Source organism: Apteryx mantelli, chromosome 8 (genome assembly GCF_036417845.1).
Source record: "Apteryx mantelli isolate bAptMan1 chromosome 8, bAptMan1.hap1, whole genome shotgun sequence".
Classification (NCBI taxonomy): domain Eukaryota; kingdom Metazoa; phylum Chordata; class Aves; order Apterygiformes; family Apterygidae; genus Apteryx; species Apteryx mantelli.
This window is the reverse complement of record NC_089985.1, coordinates 36,776,728-36,797,379: the sequence shown is the minus strand read 5'-3', so window position 1 is coordinate 36,797,379 and position 20,652 is coordinate 36,776,728. Positions and strand designations below refer to the sequence as shown.

The 20,652-nt window shown below is 41.3% G+C and overlaps 1 protein-coding gene across 1 annotated transcript in view; it reads left to right on the top strand.

The window, feature by feature from the left end:
• The window catches only part of GLIS1 (GLIS family zinc finger 1), a 201,878-nt gene that overhangs the window by 154,886 nt on the left and 26,340 nt on the right, over positions 1 to 20,652 (top strand). Inside the window, exons 4-6 of the mRNA XM_067300496.1 lie at positions 8,707 to 8,868; positions 12,293 to 12,403; positions 15,748 to 15,880. Of these exons, the coding sequence (XP_067156597.1) occupies positions 8,707 to 8,868; positions 12,293 to 12,403; positions 15,748 to 15,880 (406 nt within the window). The remainder of the gene's footprint in view (positions 1 to 8,706; positions 8,869 to 12,292; positions 12,404 to 15,747; positions 15,881 to 20,652) is intronic.

The following is a 20,652-nucleotide window of genomic DNA, read 5'->3' as shown; positions in this document are numbered from 1 at the left end:
CGAAGGAGGGAGCTATGGCTCATGAGACTCTGCTCCACAACCAGGGCAAGGGAAAAAAGAATAAAGTAACCGAGCCTGGGATGATAACAAGCTCCCACCATGCTGCAGAATCTCTTTCCTGGTGGTTCTCTGGCAGCTGTGGGGGGGGCGCTTTGCCAGACTCTGCTCGACACACACAAGGAAGAGTTGGTCAGTCAGGGACATCTTAACAGATCCTTTGACATCCTTGGATTACAGGCTGAACCCCTTCTTGTTTTGCAGCTAATCAAATTGGCCCAGCATGGCATAAGAAAGAGCAAGGGCCTATGTGAGCACGGAAAAACCCCTTGAGTTGTCTTATTCCTTGTAGAGAAGAACCTTGGAGAAATTTTTATGCTGACAGTTATCCATGCAGCTCCTTCTTACCATTTTGGGCAAGGAGTCACCCAGCAATTTCCAACTGTAGATCAGTTCTTACCCACAGGATCCTTCTCTGTTGCCTCTGTCCTGGACAGCAGTGACTTCTTTAGATGTGAGGGCGTGTAACAGAGAAGCTATGACTGTCAGTCATATGTATTTATTTATTGGCCTTGACAAAAATATGAGCTGAACCAAAAAAAGGTGCTCTTGGGGGGATGAGTGGGAAGTTAGGATAGATGCTCACTGTGGTTGGATTGTGCCATATTTGTTACAGACAAGGTTTGGTGCATGCTTGTCTCGAGTATGGCTCTGCCTGGGGACCAAACAGAGCACAGACTCGATCTGTTAATTCCTGTGGTCCACTGGAAACCCTTTGTGTTTATGGACATCGGTGGCCTGTCACAAAGGCAGACTGGACTGTGTGCCGATCTATCTCTTTCTGTATTGATTCATTAACAAAAGGGAAAAATATGAAGAAGGGGGAAGTTTTTCATTTCATTCTTCCATATAAAAGTTTGCTAGAGAATACATTCAAAGCATTTAAATTAAAGTTGATTTTAGCGTCTGATGCCAATACAACAACTTAAAATTGTTTGTTTAATTCCTGAATGCATGCATTGTTTTTAGCAAACATTTTTAATTTACGTGTTTGTCCTGCCTCTCTTCAAATCTCCTATTGGATTCAGGATGTAAACCAGGAGAGGCAGTTTCCCTGCTGTTGTCTTTGCAGATCTCTCTCAAAGAAACAGAAGTGAAAAGTGCCCCTACACCAGGCACAAAAGAGTTGATGAATTCCCGAGCATGCATGAATATCCTACGCTGAAAGAGAGCGTTCAACACGTTACAGGAACAGCTTACAGAAGCAGGGTGTGTAATTTTTAATAACTGGGATAAAAACCTTCAGTGACATCTTTAAAATATAAATGCCTTTTCTTGTTTCTTTCATTTCTTTCCCCCCTTATTTTGCCTTTTCATCTCTTCTCCTTTCAATTCCATTAAGCTTCGTTGTACAATAACGTATCGCTGTAGACTTTTTTCAATTATGTTTTTGATTTTTTCCTGCTTGTTACTATAAAACTCCAGATGTTTTTAGACTTCATGGTTCTCTGGATATTTTTTCCTTTATTTTAATCTTCTTTTGTAACATGCCACACATGTGGTATTTTGGCCTTTTAAGATGCTACGCTATGCTAATCAGCCATAAGTTTTGGGGCGGGTTTTTTTTTGTTTTGTTTTGTAATGACTTTTTTTCCTTCTTACTATTGTCCTCTCCTTAGAAATTTTTTTATTGCAACTAGTTAGTCCACATACACAATAACTGATTCTCCTCTTGTCCTGAGGCCACGCTCATTTTCTTAGAGAAATAGCTCTTCAGTCCAAACTTGCAAACTCTTATACCTGTAAGTAAATTATGAGAATCTATTCCATCTCCCATGTAGACAACTGCTTGCGATGTCGAAAGCACAGTCTCTTACTTAAAGATGTGACTAAATGCGGGCCAGAAGATAAATAAATAGGCAAGAGTTAGGACAGAACTTCAGTAAAGTTTCAACTGAGATGGTTGTAAATAGGTGACACATTTAGATGCAGACTTGAGTTGAAGTGTTTTCTTGTGAAGTTGAGTAAGACAAGGACTCGTTGACACAGAGGATCAGATTTTTGAAGTACATGTAGTAAACTATATTTTTTGTTTAAAAATCTAAAACAACTGGAGAGAATCATTTTAATTTTATTTGTGGTTCTTTGCTGGCACAGCTGGAGAGGGTTTTTAATTGATTTTGTTCAATCTTAATTTTGTCCCTACAACAAGCAGATCTGGCTTCAGATATTGGAGCAGAGAACCTTGGATTGTGTGGTGTCCTTTAATTTCAAATAGCTTGCAAGCTATTCAAAAAATCCCAAACATATAATAGTTTTCCAATTACATGTAAGGATATAAAGAGACTGACATGTAGATTTCAAGAGCGGTTGTCTTCTTTGCTTATTACATGACCATATGAATTTTACATTCTGGGTTTTTTAAATGTTGCTCCATGCAATGTTATTTTTGCCTGCAAGCCATAATACTGCATTCAGTCCAACTGTAATGAGGTTTCAGAAAATTGTTTGGTTTCCAAATGACATATTTAGCAAAACCTTATGGCAAAATTTGTGGCTGTCGTGCTGCTGATAGTAAGATATCCCTGGATTCCCCATTTTATTCCCATACTTTGCAGCAAATTAATGCAAGTAACCCTTCTGCTGACAAATGTTTCTCCCTCTACCTGACTAAAGAAGGATTACTAGAAAGAATTTCAAAGACTGGCAACAGGGTCTTGTGAAAATGCCAGGAGGCTTTGGTATTTTCCCAGATATTTGGGATTTTGCTGGAAAGCGTATGGAAAGCTCCATCGGCTTGCTGACATGCCTGATATATGACCTATTGATACTAGAAGAAATAAATCTAGAAATAGTTCAGGGTTTAGAACAACGTTCCCCCCCTTTCCTGACAGATGAAAATTTACAGTTACGTGAGCAAGGCTTTTGGGAGCCCAAACATGCTGGTGCTCCTTGGAGGCAGGCTGCGATTCAGGGTCCCGGGGAGCTGATCTCCCACGCGCTGCGGCAGCCGGCTGCGGCCAGGGCATGGGCAAAACGCGCCCTCGATGCCCAAGTTACTCGAGAACGCGAGCAAAACTGGTGTTAGCAGGCAAAACCCAGAAACAGAGTCCGTTCTCCCTCCATGGTCAGGGCAGAGGGCCGGGCCCCGCCAGCGCAGGCTTAATTCAGTGACGTATGTCGATCAAACACCTCTTCCAGGATATTCAGTGCATTAATCTTTTCCAGTTTTGTGTAAATTAGGAAACAGGCAACCTAACAGCGGAAAGAAAATGAACTGCTAGTCTACAGTGTGTTGATGTCAAATGACTGGCTCTAATTGCCCTGAAACCCAACAAAATGAAAGATCCATTGCATTTATAGTGCATCTTATTTTTCCAGATTTTTCTTTTTCCTGTCCCCAGCCCCTTCACCTTTTCTTCTCCTACACACCAACAATTGTACAGTAATTTGGCTAAAGCCCTAAATGCTTTTTTACAATACACATAATAAAACAAATACAAGCAATACTCTCAGGACTCGAATGAAATATCATGTAGAGGTGCCACTGTGCAAATTGCTCAGAGCTTCACAAAAAAGCCTGGAAATTGGCAGGCCCTTCGTGTGTCGCAAGTGTCTGCCATCATTATGGGGCTACAAAGGGAAAAAACAGCCTCTGCCAATTTAAATCTGTAAATTGGCTATATGAACTGGAATCCTTGGGGAGGTTGAGAGGTTGCTCCTACGGGCTACTTTTTACACACACAAAGAGTCCTGTTGAGTTCAGTAAAATTCCTTGCACGAGTCATGTTACTCACGCGCGAGTGTTTGCAGGATCAGGGCTTTCCATCGCAGCTACTGCAAAGAATTTAAAATTAATCCAATCAGGAGTTAGCTAGAAAAAAACAAAGCACCAAATCAAACATTTTGTTTCTTGTGTTCAGTGGAACAACTCATGTGCTTGGAATTACTCACCTTCGTAACAGCTTGGAGCTTTGCGTGCCTCCTGCCTTGTCACCAACATTGGGCGCAGTGTGCTCCCAAACGTTGATGCTGTTTAAGGAGTGACGTGCCTGTTTCCTCCCCTCCAGAAGGGACACACATCCTCACAGGATTCTTTTTTTTTCTCCTAATGTGTTTTTCAGTAAAATTCTCCCAATTTTGTAATCACTGGGGAAGAAAGAACATTTCACAATGTTCAGAAGGCTTGTAGATGTTTTGACCAGACATCAGGTTTCCTATTGATAGTATTAAATGCTTTGGAATGAAATGTTTGGGGTTTTCCATCTGTAGGCTGTCTGAGATGTCAGCAGCCAATATGACCTGCTCTTTCCCTTTTAGGTCTATAAATAAAAGGCAGCTTGTTTAACTGATCTCGCAGCAGAGAGCAGAGGTGTATATTAATGAGCTTTCTCTAATGGCACACTGGACCTATTTAGCACTACAACTGTGAAGGCTTCTCTTTTTCAGTCATAACTCATTTCCTAAGAAAATGTCAGTTATTGCTTCACCTTATGGTCTGAGCTGTTTAGTTTATAGTTTATTTCTTCTGATCTATACCACTGACAGATATTCTAGACATGGCTGTGATTAAATGAGCTTATGAAAATGGTAAAAATTTGATAATATAAACCCTCTTGGGAATATGCTGTTATTTCTGCATGGCAACATTCTCAGGTGCATTCAAAGTATAAAGTGGAAGCAAAGAAAAACATTTTAAGCAATTACAGTTATTAGATTAAATTGTTTTGTTAAGAAAATTATGATGTGTTTAGATCACTGTGAGATAATTTAGTGTTTTCATAAATATGCCTTTTAAATGCATGATATTCCTGCAGTTACACTCTGGTGAGACTGTGGTGTGAAATAAAGGTAATATATGTATTTCCATATGGTAATGGACTAATTTAGTCCCATAAGCTTCTAAAGCATATTTTTTCTGGTAGAAGCTTTATTATAAAAGCAGCATTAGTTATAAAATGAAATAATTACATCATGCTCTTTGCTGTAATCCTGTGACATTGTTTTGCGTCTGCGCTCAGATGTGTGTAGGATAGCAGTGTTGGAAGCACACGTTACCAATCTTACAAAAAAGACAAAAGTAGTACTTGCAGGATGATTATTGTTTTTATTGATAAACTTGTTTAAAAGCTTTGGTGACTTTTACAGAATTTGAGGATTATGCAGCATTTGTTACAGTTATCCCAGGCATCAAACATCAACAAAATATCTAAGGTTGTAGGATCAAGCAATGACAGATTGAGGCCAGATGTCTGGGAGATACTGTAAGTAGCCTTCTTAGTTGATCAAATAGCTATTACCATCCTAAAGCCCTTTGGAAATTGAACATTTGTTCTTTGTAGTTGAAGCCTAGACACTGCTTGGATTGATGGCTCTTCCTGGCAGTTATTTGAAAGGAGAGCGGGAGTGGTTTTATTTGGTGTATGTATCTCCAGTAGCAGGCCCTTCACCTTCAACTTTGTACACCTTCCCCTCTCCTCCTCCCTTTCCAGCCAGGTTCTCACCCCTACTCCTTTTCCATTCATTTTCTTCCTATTTAGCCATAGCCAACCCTACCTTTAGCAATTCCACCTCTTCCAAAATATGGGAGTTGCAGCCGTGTCCTTCTCTTTGCTGGTATATTCTCCCACCTTACCTGTTTAGACTGAATTTATCACAGGTTTGGGACTGTCCCACTATATATTATCCACTGTAATGGAGCTCTGGCCTTGGCTAACATTTAGGCCGTACCATAGAAAATGTTGTAAATAAGAAAAGCCCTTAGAGTCCAGGCATATGTGGTGAAGGAGAAGTCTTACTTCTATCCTATTAGGCTTTTGGATTATACATTAGCACCAAAAAGAAGGCTCTTGACCACAATGAAAGTGTAATAAACCCATATTTGTTTGAGTGTTGCTGCTTACATTGTAGCCCTGAGCATTTATGGTAGGGCCTGTCCTTTCTCTTCCTTAAGCCCTCATCCAGCAAAAGTGTTAAACATATGAGTTTTCATGTGTTAAGCTTGTGTTTAGATGTTTTAGGACATTTGCCATTGGAATTTCTGCTACTGATGGTATCCCAAGGACCCATTGATAGGGAACCTTGTTCTATAATGTCCTTCTGGGTTAGGTCTTTTTGATGGCCATATGTCAGACCCAGAGGGTCCTTTAGAGAGGAGAGTGTGGTCTGTAGAAAGGACTGCTGATATGGCACACACAAATGGAATAGCATGAGCAACGGAAGAGAAAAGCTTGATCTTGCCGCTCACCTGGGATTCAGGTGAACGAGGTTGCAGAGCTGAGCTGCAAAATAGCTTTGCAGACTCAGGATCCAATTCTTAGGCTACCATGTGCTCTTATATCAGTGAGTAGAACTGAGAAGAGCTGGCCTCTCGAACTGAAAATAAAAGGATAGTGGTTTGAAGGGAGAAGTTACAAGAAGGGGGGTACAACACTTCAATCAGAGGAGACTGAAGAAAGGCAGCAATAGGAAAAGAAAGGGAGCTAGGAAACAAACGTTAAGCAGTTGATCTTTAGGACCTCAAAACATTAGCTGTGTTTGCCAGATACTGGCTTTATGGAATGTGTGGTAAGAATTATGGGTTTTCTAAACACTGCTTTATTTGTCATGGACATCGGCATATCTGCACATATCAGACTGCTTCATTCTGAATGCTTTCCAAATTTTTAGTGATGATTAAAGAGAAAATTTGGGTTTTTTTTAAGCCTTGGTGACTTGGCCACTTCCAAAACTCCCCCACCTCCTTTAACAGCTCACATATTTTGAAGGGAGTCAAGACTAAATGAACTTCTGAAGTCATAGGTTGCATATCCGCAGGTGACTCTGCAGAGCTTTCATGACTGTTGCAATGGAGAAAGATGGAAATTTTGCTATATACCTGGTAGTTGTCTGTGCATATAGACCCAAATATACCACACACACAAATTAAATAGCTGCCCAGGGCAGTAAAAGCCATAGTGATCCTTTAACATATGAGTGGCTGGGAAGGGTGGAAATGTACAGTCTGCTTAGAAGCCCTATGTGTGGATGCCTGTGTGTGCGAGTGTGTTAGTGTGCTTAGTCTGTAGTGTGCAGAGCTGATCTGCATCCAAAGACAATACAGCCTGCAAAATGAAGAGCTAGTTCGAGACTCCAGATCACTTTGTCACTGTATTGAGATGCTTAGAGCACACTGGTCTGAGCACGATGTGATGGACCTGTCTCCATCAGCGGCCAAAATTACCTTGGTCAGGCACCAGCAGGCCAGGTGCCTCCAGTTTACAGCGTCTTTTGAGATAAACCTGATCTCCCTTCCCAGCCCTCTGTCTGCAATGCTGGATGCAACAGTCAAGTCAGAAATCTGGCGCTCACCAATGTATATAAGAGAAGCATGTAATGTGACAGGAGTTGGAAAGATTTTAATTTCTGTGATGCCAACCAAGGAGCCACAGGTAGTGAATATAAATTTGCCAAACAAAGTCCTGACTCAGCAGAAACAAACAACAAAACACTGGTTTATGAGGGTCAAGATTTCACTCTCTTTTCTTTGCTTTTATCAGCAAAAATGGTACAAAAATCAGATTTTTTGAAATAGTAGTTTTAAGATACATCTACCTGTTGCCTTTGGAAACTGTTGTGAGTGCTGACATGAAGGTGAACTGGGTTGTGCTTCTCAAATGCGCACTTTGACATCCCAAATCATGGAGGGGCCAGGTTCTCATCTATACAGAGGCACTGGAAAATCTGCAATGCCATGAAACTGCAATGGAGAGTGGGCGAAGTATATGCATGTTGCATTTGAGTATGTGAGCATAGGAGTATTTGAGCACATGCTGTGTATCTGAATGCATGTTACGGGTTTACTTTTGATGCACATCTGCTCATGTGCATGCATGTGTTTGTGCTCATCTGAGTTAGTTCCCAAAGTCCCTCCTGGAGGCAGTCCTGCCACTGCGGTCGGCTATTGTCTGTAACACTGAAACTTGTCAGTGAGCAATGCAAAACACCCTTCCCTTGAATTGGTAGCTGCAACTTTTCATTATTTATTTATTCTAATTTAATTTGAAACAGCTACTTTTGCTGTGAGTGCTTTGCAGCATTTTATTCCTGAAGTTTCTTAATGAAACAAGTTCTTAAGATATCAGAATTGCTCAGGTTACTGGTTGTATGAATGTTGAGAACAGACCTGCATGATCTGACTAGTAAAGAAGAGGGTGCAGAATAACAGCAGAGTTCCTTTGGATTGATCTTGAGATGGATCAGGTCTTCCTGTAATAGTCTGTATTCAACTGCTCCACTGTATAGTGTTTCAGCCATCCGAAACCAGGTTCTTCCCCGCCACAAATAGCTTCTCTTGGTGTCTCTGTAGCAGCTCATTGTTACAGCCCACAGCAGTTCTTGCGCCATATAAAATCTAAGAGGAATCATCAGATCACTTGTTCTTTCTTTAAATTTTCTTTACTGACGCCATGCCTTTAAATGCTCAGTACTTCAGACAGAACGTGTGAGATATTTATAACCCATGTATTATTACTGAGCTACACACCATGTCTTCAGTGACAGATTAAATGAACAGCACAAAATGTTGTGTTTCGTCCATAAATTTCAACAGATGTTTGAATGTTGGTTGATTTATTACATGTCTGACTTGGATCTTACACTGTTCTCATTGTGGCTGCGCATGGTTTATTTAGTAGTGCTTTACAACGATTTTTTTATGGCTTTTTTCAGTTTGAAGGGTGCAACAAGGCATTTTCTAGGCTTGAGAACCTTAAGATTCACCTCCGGAGTCACACCGGGGAGAAGCCGTACCTGTGTCAGCATCCCGGCTGCCAGAAAGCTTTCAGCAACTCCAGCGACCGGGCAAAACATCAGCGAACACACCTGGATACCGTAAGCATGATTTCATACTGAGAGTTGCACTGAGTTTTCCAATGGTCCTTGTACACGATCTGTTCTCACACTGGAGCAGGACTTTTCCTTTTCACGAGGAGGTCTCAGAAAACTCAGCCGTAAGCAACTGTATTTTATTTTCAGTTGTATGTGCTTTGAGAAATGAAAAAAAAGGCTTGATCGCGGAAAAGCCCATTCCGCTGTCTTACTCATGCTGAGGAATAACTTACTCAGGAGTTAGCTACTCACAAACTCTCCCATCACAACCAGGCCAGTGAGAGGAGGTACCTGGAGAATAAGGTATAGTGTGAGTGAAAGCGGAGTTGTTGTTGCTGTACTAAATATGTCATTGTCTTGCTTCCTACCATGTGTTGCTTCAATAAAGTCTGATCTGAATGAATGCAAAAACAGTTCAGACATCTCAACGGAAGGTAAATGCCTCTCAGTTTTGGACGTAATTCTGTAAAGGTAAAAATACATCTATGTTGTAACTCTGTGTAATTCGTTAAGTATCAGAATTAACTGTAAGAACCAAATTCATTTCTTAAATACAGTTCAACTCAACGAGTCTTTTCACTTGACACACAGAGAAGAAGGGAGCCTCTCTAGTGTGTTAGGCTCTGATAAAATTCAGTCACCATGTTATGGGGAAAGAAAGTAAGTAGACAACTGTGTAGACCAGTTAAGTCCTCAGCATAAAGCTTGTAAAGAATAACAGCCAGAGTTGTTCCTTTGTCTTTTTCAAAGAAGTGAATATATATGGCTTAACGTTTGGCCAAGTGTTTATGGGGCAGAACTTTTGAGTTTAATTGATATTTACTTTTTAAGCAGTTACACATTTCAGACAGTGCAGCATTAAGGAATGTCTAATGTACATTATGCCTTGCAAAAACAAACAAGTAAGAGAAGCGAGTCAGTCACATTTTCCAAACCAAAGCACACTTACAATAACAATGTTTTATTTATTTGAAAGTCAACCTGAGATATTTGAATTTGTAATTAGTTCTAAAATGCGTCTCTCTTGAAACTGAATATACTAAATTTTGTGCACAGTTTTGAAATTTAACTGCTTGAATCTAATAGATATATATTTTATAAGCCAGATTCACAGATGGAATGCCGTTTATTAGAGTTTTTGAAAGATAATTCAATACGTTTAACAAAATAAGCAAAAATTCTTATATCTGTTGATCTGTGCATTATTGAAAACAAATCTCTTAACTTTCTGTTCTCTTTTCTTCTCCTTTTCTCTCTGTCTTTAATATCTGAAATGCTCATAAATCAGCAAAAAGGTACAGTAATCATTTTCTACTAACTTTCTTAAATGTCTAAAAATATCATCCATGCTATTCTGTTGCAGGTTCCTTAAAACCGTTTCTGTAGCCCCACACCATAGTAACTGGCTTCCACTTACCTGTTTAATTAAAGACCTACGGTCTTGCTCAGTGTATTGTATGCTTTAAAATGTGAATGCAAAAAACCCCAAGGAACTACAGGATGGTGTTACTGTAGAGACTGCATGTTGCATTAGCTCAACCAACAGGATTACTGCCTGGAATGTCAAAGCAAATAGCCGTGAACCGTTTCAAGGGTAGCTGGATTTTCATCTAGTTTCCCTATCGCTAATTCGGGGTACCAGTGATTAGAAAGATACTCTGCCCGTTTTTCTGCTAAGGGGTTTCTTAAAGTTTTCCATGGTCTCTCCTCAGGTGTCAGTTCTCTCTGTGTTCCAGACACTCCCCATAAATCTGCTTTGCCCCGTAACTTGCTGGGTAGGTGCTGCGCTAGCCTGCAAGGCCCTGAATTGCTGAATGATTCTATTATTCCTTAGAAATTTCCTGCTGGCTGGACAGAGCAGCAATACTTATCCTCTGGAGGTGCTTACAAAGAAAAGGGGTTTATATAGACTGCTTATTTCTTATTGAGTGCATTTGGAATTGGTTTTAAAGATTCTTTATGTAAGTCAGTCATTCATTTATCTTCTCCAAAAGGAGAATCTGTAAATAATTTCAGAGACCTACTGGTGTATGCTAGTTTGATCGAATCTCTACTAAATTATCTGGAAATAGGCCTTTCTCCTAGGTAAAAGCAGAACAAGGGGAAGGTATCTGTCCTTGCGGTATAAAGGGCATGTAATCACTCCTCCGAGAGTAGAGCAACTAGTGTAAAGGGCCTCACAGTCACTTCTCACAACACTGGTGATTTTTTTGCTTTTGAGCTTCCTCTTTCTAAAACCAAGGGGGTTAAAGAAAGTGACACTGAAGTTTTGACAAACCAGTTTTCTAGCTATGGGAAGGCACGAAAAGGACTTACTGATCCAAGTGAGAAGGCCAAGATAATGTTGACAGATGAGAGGCAAGAAAAAAGAGAAAAAGAAATGTTCGGCTCAGCTTTAAGACTCAGTGAGGTTTGACATGCAGCCCTATTTTGTTATCATTTGAGTCCATGGTTATTTAATAACTAGTGCCAGGGTCCCTTTGTTCAACCTGGTAATTACACATTCATGTGGGGGTTGTACAGTAGCACGGAGATGATGTTTCATTTGTTGGCAGTAGGCATAATTAAGAGAAGAACATCGTGAGTCCTTCGATTATTGGGACTCCAGAATGAACAGTTAATTGGAGTGTCCTATTTATTTATTTTCATATGAGAAAAATGCACTGGAATGGCTTGCCCAGACTAGGATGGTTTTCCCCAGGAGAGAGTGCTCATATTGTGCCACGTAGAAGTGGCAAGCTCTGATGGATACCAAAAGCAGCTGGAAAGGTCTCCCCAACAAGACCAACAATACCGCATTTTTTTCTTTGTATTGATTTGCTTGGATGTTAATGTTTGATGCAGTTTGTTTGGTTAGGAGTTGTAAAAAGAAGGGCATTGTTCCTATTATTTAAAACAGGAACAAGATATGAAGGAAAGCAAATGTGTTCAATGCTTTAAGTTTTGCTTTGCTGCATATGGAGCACAGTTTTTGTAAAACAAGTGGTAAATCAGCATTAGAAATCAGACCTTTTCTATTTATAATTATACTGAGTGATCTCAGAATCATTTTGTATACTGTAAATGCTAGAAAAAACTTAATGTTCTCAAAACCCATCTAATTGCATCTCATTAGCATTTAATTCAGCCCAGTAATCAGTACCCCAAAGCACAGAGGTGTCAAGTGCTCTCAGCGCTTGCATGGAGTGCAAAATCGGAGCTGTCAGTGCTGTTCTTCTGTTTGCACCATGTCTGGCTTGTGTACCTAGAGAGAGGGGTTTGCAAGTCTGGAAGCGGCAAGCAGAGCAAACAGCTCAGGCTTAGCACTGTGTCTCACAGAAATGGCTGTCCTTCAGCGCTCTGTGTGCTGGTGGTTCAGTGCAGCCTTCATATATGGAAAGTAGATGCAGATGAAGATGAAATCTTTTCCCTGTCCTCACATTTACAGAAACCGTATGCCTGTCAGATTCCTGGCTGCTCCAAACGCTACACCGACCCCAGCTCTCTGCGCAAACATGTGAAAGCTCATTCAGCCAAAGAACAGCAGGTGCGTAAGAAGGTAAGACCCACCAGGCAAAGAGTGACACGTCTCCACGTCTCCTTGATATGGTTATTTTAAATTTACCATTAGTTTATGTATTTTGAAATCATTTTCTCTGCAGTGTTGCTAAAAGAAAACTCAAGTTGAGCTAGTTTTCCTGTTGGATTTTAATCACTTTTGCTAACCAGTTCACTTTATATTGTTGTGCTTTTAATGCCACAACCCTGTAATTTCACTGTGCCTCAGACTTTTATTGCAAGCATTTCTTTCTTGTTCATCTTTATACACAAGACCACATTCTGCTCTCATTCACATACAATGTCTATACATTTAGCCTCTGCAGTCATGTGGTAAATACATGTTAGCAGATCATTTAAAACAGAAGCAAAACTAAGAATAGTATGGAAATTTTAATTTTTAATAGGTAAGAATGAAAATCTCCCACTTCTCTCTGGATTACTACAACTGTATTTTAAATGTGTTTCTAAATCATTCCAAACCCAGACTGCTGGAATTACATGTTCACTAATATTAGATCCAAATAAGTATTTTTAAATGGCTCCTATGGGCTAAAACTTGAACTCTTTATTAAATGGGGATGCTTAAAGGCACCAGTGCAGGATCAGAGCCTTGTTTATTACTCGTTTTTACACACACTGTGTAAAAAGATGACTGAGACCCCACAAAACTGGTCTGTGACAGGCCAGACCATGTACATACATGAGGCCCAAGAAGGGAAGGGAAGATTAGCCGTAGCAAGCAGTTACAATTAGTTCAATAAGCAGCAATGGTGTCTTCCCTCAGCCACCTTGCCCCTGCCGAGAGCATCACGGATGAGACGGCAAGGCATGTTTAAAGGATGGAGGACAGAGCAGAAATGACAGCATGGCAAGATAGAGCTAGGGAGCAGCTAGTTTGGAAAAAAGTCAAAGGTAAGTGCTAGAAGCACTGGAGAGCAAAGAGAGGAGCATATGGAGAGAGGAGACAATAGTAGAGCAGAGGACTGGAAGGGATCACCCAGTTTGCCAGCCCAGTTTTGTATTATCAAGTAATGTGGTTACACCACAGGTTTCTGCTTTAGAAGGTTCCACCGAACGTCCTCTGCACATCCCTCCCACACCACATGTTGCAAAACACTTCCCAAGAGCCAAGAGCAACCTTTAGGTTTTACTGAGAGTGTTGCCAAAAGCCAAAACTGTAATAGGCCACAGGAAGAGGTTGACTGTATCACCAGTGTCTTTCGCTATACCCATATCTTTGTGACAAGCAGGGTTTTATTATATGAAATTCTTAGCTGATCCTGGAGAGCAACCAGGCCCCATTCCAAAGGAGAGACCCCCCCGTCTTTCTTTCCTGTGGTTGCTGACATACCTCTTGGGGAAAGGAAGGAGAGAATTATTTCCTAACACCAAACATGGGTATCATTTGTTCAACTCTGTGTACTGGTGAATGCATTAACATGTTAACATCCTTTGGGTTTGGACAAAGAAGCAGTCCCCACTGTTACACCCCATCTCCAGCTGAGGCCAATTTCCAGTTTTGCAGAGGAAGGTGGGAAAAAACCCTAAATCTAGATTTGTATTAAGGGGCAAAAAGTACTTCCTGGATAACCAGTGGGAGGCCTGAAGCATAGAAGTGATACAGGGTGAATGCAGTACACACAAGTCACAAGTCTGAGCTGCTTAGATATACCAAGACATCAAATATCCAGGCTTTCATATCTCTTAATTTCCTAGGTTCAGGAATTTTCCTTCTAACATATACAAACCCTCGCATAGACTTATCAAGTCCATCTTAAAATAATGTTGGTTCGTAGCCTCCCACACTTATTTGGTAGACCATTCTAAATCTGCGCTCCTCCAGTGGTTAGAAATCATCTTCAGATTTCCTGTCTCATTTATGCATGATAAGTTGATGAATATTTGATCCTGTGTCTTTTTTCCTTTAACTTAATAGGCCTCTGAAAAGAGCAGCAGATTTAAAGTGCATTTTGATCAAGCTTTGTTAAAAGCGATCAAAACGAATCTGATTCATAAAGAAATAATAAACAAAACAAATATTTTGCTTAAACATAGTATAGGAAAAGAAAAATCCTTTCACAACTAAGTAAAACTCAGTGTTTTTGAAACAGTGACAGACTACTTTGGCTTTCAGATTTAGGAAAAAAGGGGAAAAGACTGTTTACATTTGCTTGGTCATTTTTGGTTATGACTCTGCGCAGGCAGCCGTCTGTTGGTATCAGCTTCCCCGGAGTTCTGAGTGGAAGTGGCTTAGCCAAGAAAGAAAAGTTAACAGGCTGCTCTGCCCACATGTCTAGGCTGAGACATGCTACCAAAATGTGCCATCTTCGATATAAAATAAAATGCCCTGAGCTGAGACTTGCATTAAAAGAGCTCTGAATAGTCCGTACCTTAGAAGAAGCCTGCAGTGGTAATGTTTGGTTGTTCTCAAAGGCTTTACAAAAACAAAATATGAGAAAGTTAGCTGTTAATTTAGTAGTAGTTTAGGTTTAATTGGCTGCAGATGCATTTTGAGATCCAAATGTTAGATGTTTATCTTGAACAAACAAATGGCTGTATAGCAGAATTCTAAATAGGTTTGCCTGGACCTTTTATTTAGAATAACCAAACCCAGGGGAGATCGGTATGCAAAACTGTAAACTTCAAGACAATAACTATTTATTAATGGCTATAGAATATGATGGCTGTTTGTGTAATGTGAGCACTGTATTATGACAAAAGCTTGGCAACATCAGCATGTTTGAAAGAGAATTAGAAATGCTTTTCTTTCTTAATTCTCCTCTCCTGCTGTTTTTAATATGATCGACATTGTGGTTTTCAAGAGTTTGCTTCAGACACTTTTGCCAGAGCTTTAATTTACATGGAGAACAGCTGACATATCAGTGATACCTCTTACACATTACTGACAGCACATTATTCCACCAGTTCTAATCTGATAAGCACAAACGCTTTTCTTTCCCTATCAAATGTCTTTCCAAGTGTCACAGTTACAACATGATGCAATCCTTTTGCCACAGAACCCAAGAAACTACTGGAAGGCTAAAAATATGCAGATAAATTACTCAGTAAGGTTTGAAGAAACACAGGGTACATTATTTTCTGAAGCAAATTGTTGTTGATTTAAGATTAGCACACTTAACTTGTGTGCTTAAGAAAACCAAAATTCTCTCTAATTAGAAATACCAAGTAATAGATATATCCTCAATTACAGTAAGTTCCTAAGAATGACATTTTGTTCCTTCCTTCTATATGTAATCTTTAAGCAAACAAGACACATGAATTTAATTAGAATTCATTTGGTTTACTTTGAAATAAAATGTTTGTTTTATCCTCCTCTTATAGCTAAATTCATGTACTGATATCGAACAAGATGTACTAAGTGAATGCTTAGCTATACAACAGCTCCACACATCTTCACAGCACATTTTGGATGGGAAATGTGGTAGATCTGTAGGTCATCATGATTTAATTACAGGTAAGAATATTTCTAATAAGTATGGTGCTAAATGTGTCATGTAATACATTTGTCTGAACATTTTGTCTGAAGAGAAAAAGCTGCTTCCAGTCCCTTCTGCTGAAACTAAGACCTAGATTCAGCACTCCTGAAACTCAGCTGAGCTCCGAAGTCAGGGATGTAGCAATGCTAGGCTCTTCGCTTGGCCAACAGAGAGAGACAGGAGCTTCCGCAGGCCGTCAGCCCAGCTATCATCTGCCTCGCTCTGTGAAGGCACCTATGTCCCTCCGCTGTTTCTAGAGACTGGAATGCAGAACCTTTCACTTAGCTGTTTTAGCTCTGGATAGCCTTCTTTTCATGTAACTATTCAGTCCTTTTTGGAATGTTTATACATTCTTGGCCGCAGTAACATCATGTATCAGTGAGTTCTGCAGCCCACATATTTTCTGAAAAAATATTTTCCTTGATTTATTTTGCATGTGCAACTTTCAGATGATGTTCAGTGAGAAGAATATGCACATAGATTCTTACTTGATCTGGTTTGGTGGAATGTCCCTACCTTTGGAGAGTCATTCCTGTTACTGCCTGGAAACCCCTCTATCTCTGTAATATCCATTTTGAGACGCAATAACCAACACTACACACAAAATTCCAGATGAGGCCATTCACCTGATTTATAAGCTGTCATTGTAGTATTTTCTTGTGTCATTCTCTGTCATGTTCCAGATGCATCCCAATATGCTGCTTGCTTTTTGATGGCAGCTGCATATTAGAAATGGGATAGATTTACTGCAACATTTTATACCTAACACTTTGTGTGGTCTGGAGAGAGTCTCCAGACAAAAGATGTAACGGACATTAATTGACTGTTTTCACTCCATAATTGCTTAGACAGTATGGCATACTAAACTCAGTTATGGAGAGACTATTCCTAGTCTTGGAGGAGGAATGGGGAGTCTGATATACCCATGATTTGCCTCGGAGCTGAGGACAGTTTGCAGTCTTTGGATTGCAGAGCAGAACCAAGGTGAGACACCAAAAGGCAGGGATGCCATTTTTGAAAACATTACTTTTGGACTTGGTCTTTATTAGGAAACTTTCAGTGATATTAAAATCCCAAATCATTCTTAAAATGATTTAGCTTAGAGCCAAGTTAATTATCTTGATTTGAGATGCACTTGATCCTATTTCAATTCCACTATGGAAGAGGTTTGCCTTGCTATTACTAAATATGTTTTTAAATTGGTTTAGTAACTTGGCACAAGCTTTCCAGACAAACCCTAGCTTGTTTCTGTTGAGGCTTAGAGAAAACCAATGGTGAACTGGGATTAGAAAACAAGAATGTCTGGGCCTAGTTCGCCTGCACCAAGAAGAGAGCTGATGCCCTATTATTCATGTATTTTGCTTTGTAAGAGCAAATTACTAAATTACTGAAGCAAGAATATCCTGCTTTTTTTCTCACTCCAAATCTTAAAAGAAACAAACAGAAAGTTCATCCAGATTGACATCTTCAATTCCCCTTTCTAGTTTAAATTATACTAAAATGTAGGACTTTAACCAGTGAACAGAATGTAGTAGGAAAGGGAAATAACCCGTCAGTCTGACATCTTGGTGCTGGGAGTCTGTGCTCGCCATTCAGATGTGGCTTCTCAGAAAGCCGGAGGGGCTTGGAGGGGCTATTTCAGCTCTGTGGCTCTGTCATCTGCACTCTTCAGATCTGTGAGGACAACCACGTGGCCTCTGCTCTCAGCCTGCGGCCGTCCGGCATGGCTGAAGCGCGGCTCGGCCTCCCACTTCCACGCAGGACTGGAAAGACCCGTGACATTTCCCTCACAACAGGCTGCAGTTAATAACCTCAGGAATAGCCTCAGATTTCAAGTGGCCACAGTAAAACAGGAAAAAAGTTACTAGCTCACAGATAAACAGACCACCCCTGACCTCTCAGTGTCAGTTCTGAGAACCTCTTGTGAAGTTACAGATCGTATCTATCAATAATACCAGCTTGTCTCCAATATGATTTCTTTGCTGATTGTATCAATCCATCACCAGGATGTTGTAAAAAATCTAGTAAATCTTCCCCAAACTTGCATCGGGTCACCCCACATGAGACCCCATCACATGCACAGTATGAGAAGGAGCCAGGGGAAATAAATCAAGATTTGAGAGATTGTTTTACAGTGAAACAGGAGTTGCTTCATATTACGCATAGTACAATTCCATAGGCAAAACTGTTCCTCTGTCATTATTTAGGGCATAGACGTTAAAGTGCTGATCCTTACACAGTCAAAGTATAAGGACATTCCTGCTGCCATCTATAGTTTGCAATGATCATGTTTGTGCTTTCAAGTAAGCAAAGGTAGTATTTCTGGATGAATTACCTGTAACACTCTTTATATAGGCTACCATGTGGATAAATACAGTATATTATGCCTTTTTGATTCCACTCAAAAATATGAAAATGTTCATGGTTTGGGCTTTTTTTTGTTTTATTTTGGTTTTTTGGTTTTTTTTTTCAAAGAAACCACATTATTAATGTGCAGAGCTCTGGGCTTTAGGGATCACTTGGATTCCTGGAGAGTTTCAGTTTGTCTTTCTCCACGTTAAAGCACATTTTAAATATGTCAGGGATGAAAGCCAATCATACAAAAATGAAATATTTAAAAAGCTCCCATCCCCTGTGTCCAACTTCAAAGCAGGTTTGTGCTTAGGACTAAGACAGTGAGCAAAAGGAATGTTCTGCTGTCAGAGAGGAACCCATTGGAGGTTGCTTAGATCTTCTTCCTTTTTCCCTCCTCATAACTAAATTGCTTCATGGCTGCACGCACTCGACTCCAGCCGCGCCTAAGAACTCACGTCACTCTCCCTGAAATGGAGGTATCTCCATTTAGGTATCTCCACGGAGGCATTTCTCTGTTTCATTGTTGTTTTTCTGGTCTCTCTTGGCATAAAGCTTAAAAAAAAAAAAATCATGAAAAGCCCCTGCTCGTCACAGATGCTCAGAGCACTGTTTTGGCAACAGATGTTAAGGTTAAAGGCTAAGCCATTTAAAATATTGATTGATGACCTGTATTTACAAGCTGAGATGGTCAATGCGTGAAGAGGCCCAAGGTGCACAGTCCTGAGCTGGGTTGCACTTGCAGGAGCAGTCATTTATAACAACTCCAGAGGCTTCTGTGTTACCTCTGGTACCAAGAATATTATAGCTCGCTGCTGGAAAAAAGGGAGAAGAAACTGAAAAAGAAGAGAATTTTTAAACATATTGAAAAAAGAAACCTTGGTCCGTTCTGGGAGACAAGGTGGATGGGATAGCAATGAGAGCAGCGCTGGGGTATAAACAGTCATATATTGTCATGGCTGAAATAGCACGCAAGTTTGTCAGCTCTCTCAGTCACATAATAAGACAGCAAGTCCGAACTTTTAGTTTCTTAATTCTGGAATAATAATACGCATAGTGCTCATGTGCAGAGAAAGGTCTGTCCCCCTGAAGGAAGTAATATTCTCTTGGAGTGCCCTTGTTTTGCACTGTGTAAAAGAAAAAACAACTTTTAACTCTAAATAAATACCAATTAGGCTCTTGGTGACTCAACAGAAGTGACTAATGTCTCACTGCAGAGCCACGTGGCATCTCCTAGTAAATCCCGCCGGCCGTTGCGCGCCACATGGCCCTCGCAGTGCTCCTAATTGCCGGCAGGCGCCCGTGCGAGCAGCGGCGGTGACCAGTGGAGTCGGCGCGGTGTCTGCCTTGGCTCGCGTTTCGGCTTTCTCGCTTTCCAGAAGCTTCGGAGTGGACACGGCCCAGCTCCACGGGAGGGCCGTGCAGCCCCCGAGCCTCATGCCCGGGCCCAGGAGCACACATCGCTACGGCTGATGTGAAAGCCGCCGTGCGGCTGCCCCCGGTCCTCTCGCTAACCCGCGTCGGAGGGATGCGCGTTTTGCACGTCAGGCCCCGGGCTGTGGTCTCATCCCCTTCGGAAGCACGGCTTGCGTAATCGCTTTGCTTGCCTCGCTGTCCACATGTGTCCCCTTCCCCACTGTATTTTTTTTTTAATCCGTTAGCCAAGTTCAACCACATTTGACAAACGCCTCCGAGATAATTGCATCCTGACAAGCTGCGTGAATGCTGGCAGCCGGCTAGCAGCGAGCGGCACCCAGAGCGAGTGCTGCCGCCGAGGGAGAGGCAGGCAGGGCTCAGCTGCCGCGCAGGCCGCTTGGCAGCAGCCAGCGCACGCGGAGCGCCGCGTTAGTCAAAGTGTCACGGAGGAGATGGGGACAGCTGGCTTTATCCTGACGCACTTCAGCCCATGTTGCGGTGGGCTGCCGAACTAGCAGGGTGGTGCAGACGGGGTGTCAGCGCGTCTGCGTCTGCGGCAGTGCAAGCTGCGGGGTGGGATGAGGGTTGGGGGTACGTGGGGACAGGAGACACCACGTGTCAAACTGAGCTGAAGTAGGGGTGTTCTGGTAAAGAAAGATGTAGGAAAACTCGCTGATATACTGACCCCCCCCCCCCCACAAGCTTTGAGCACGCATATGCTCCAGGCAGGGGCGTTTTCCAGGGAAGGTGGGATCAGTAAAAAGATGGATAAACGCCAAGGTGGACGGAAAAAGCCCTGCTTTAAATGGGAGGTGAGGACCATGGCTAGCCATCGTTGAAACCCAAGAGTGGGCAATGGGTGACCACCCTCATAGTTCCACATCTGGTTAAACTTCTCTGCGTGGTGGTCCTGGTTGGGATGATAGAAACTGGTGGTGCTGACTCCGGGTTCGTTTTGTTTTCTAATGGGGTGGTACTGAGT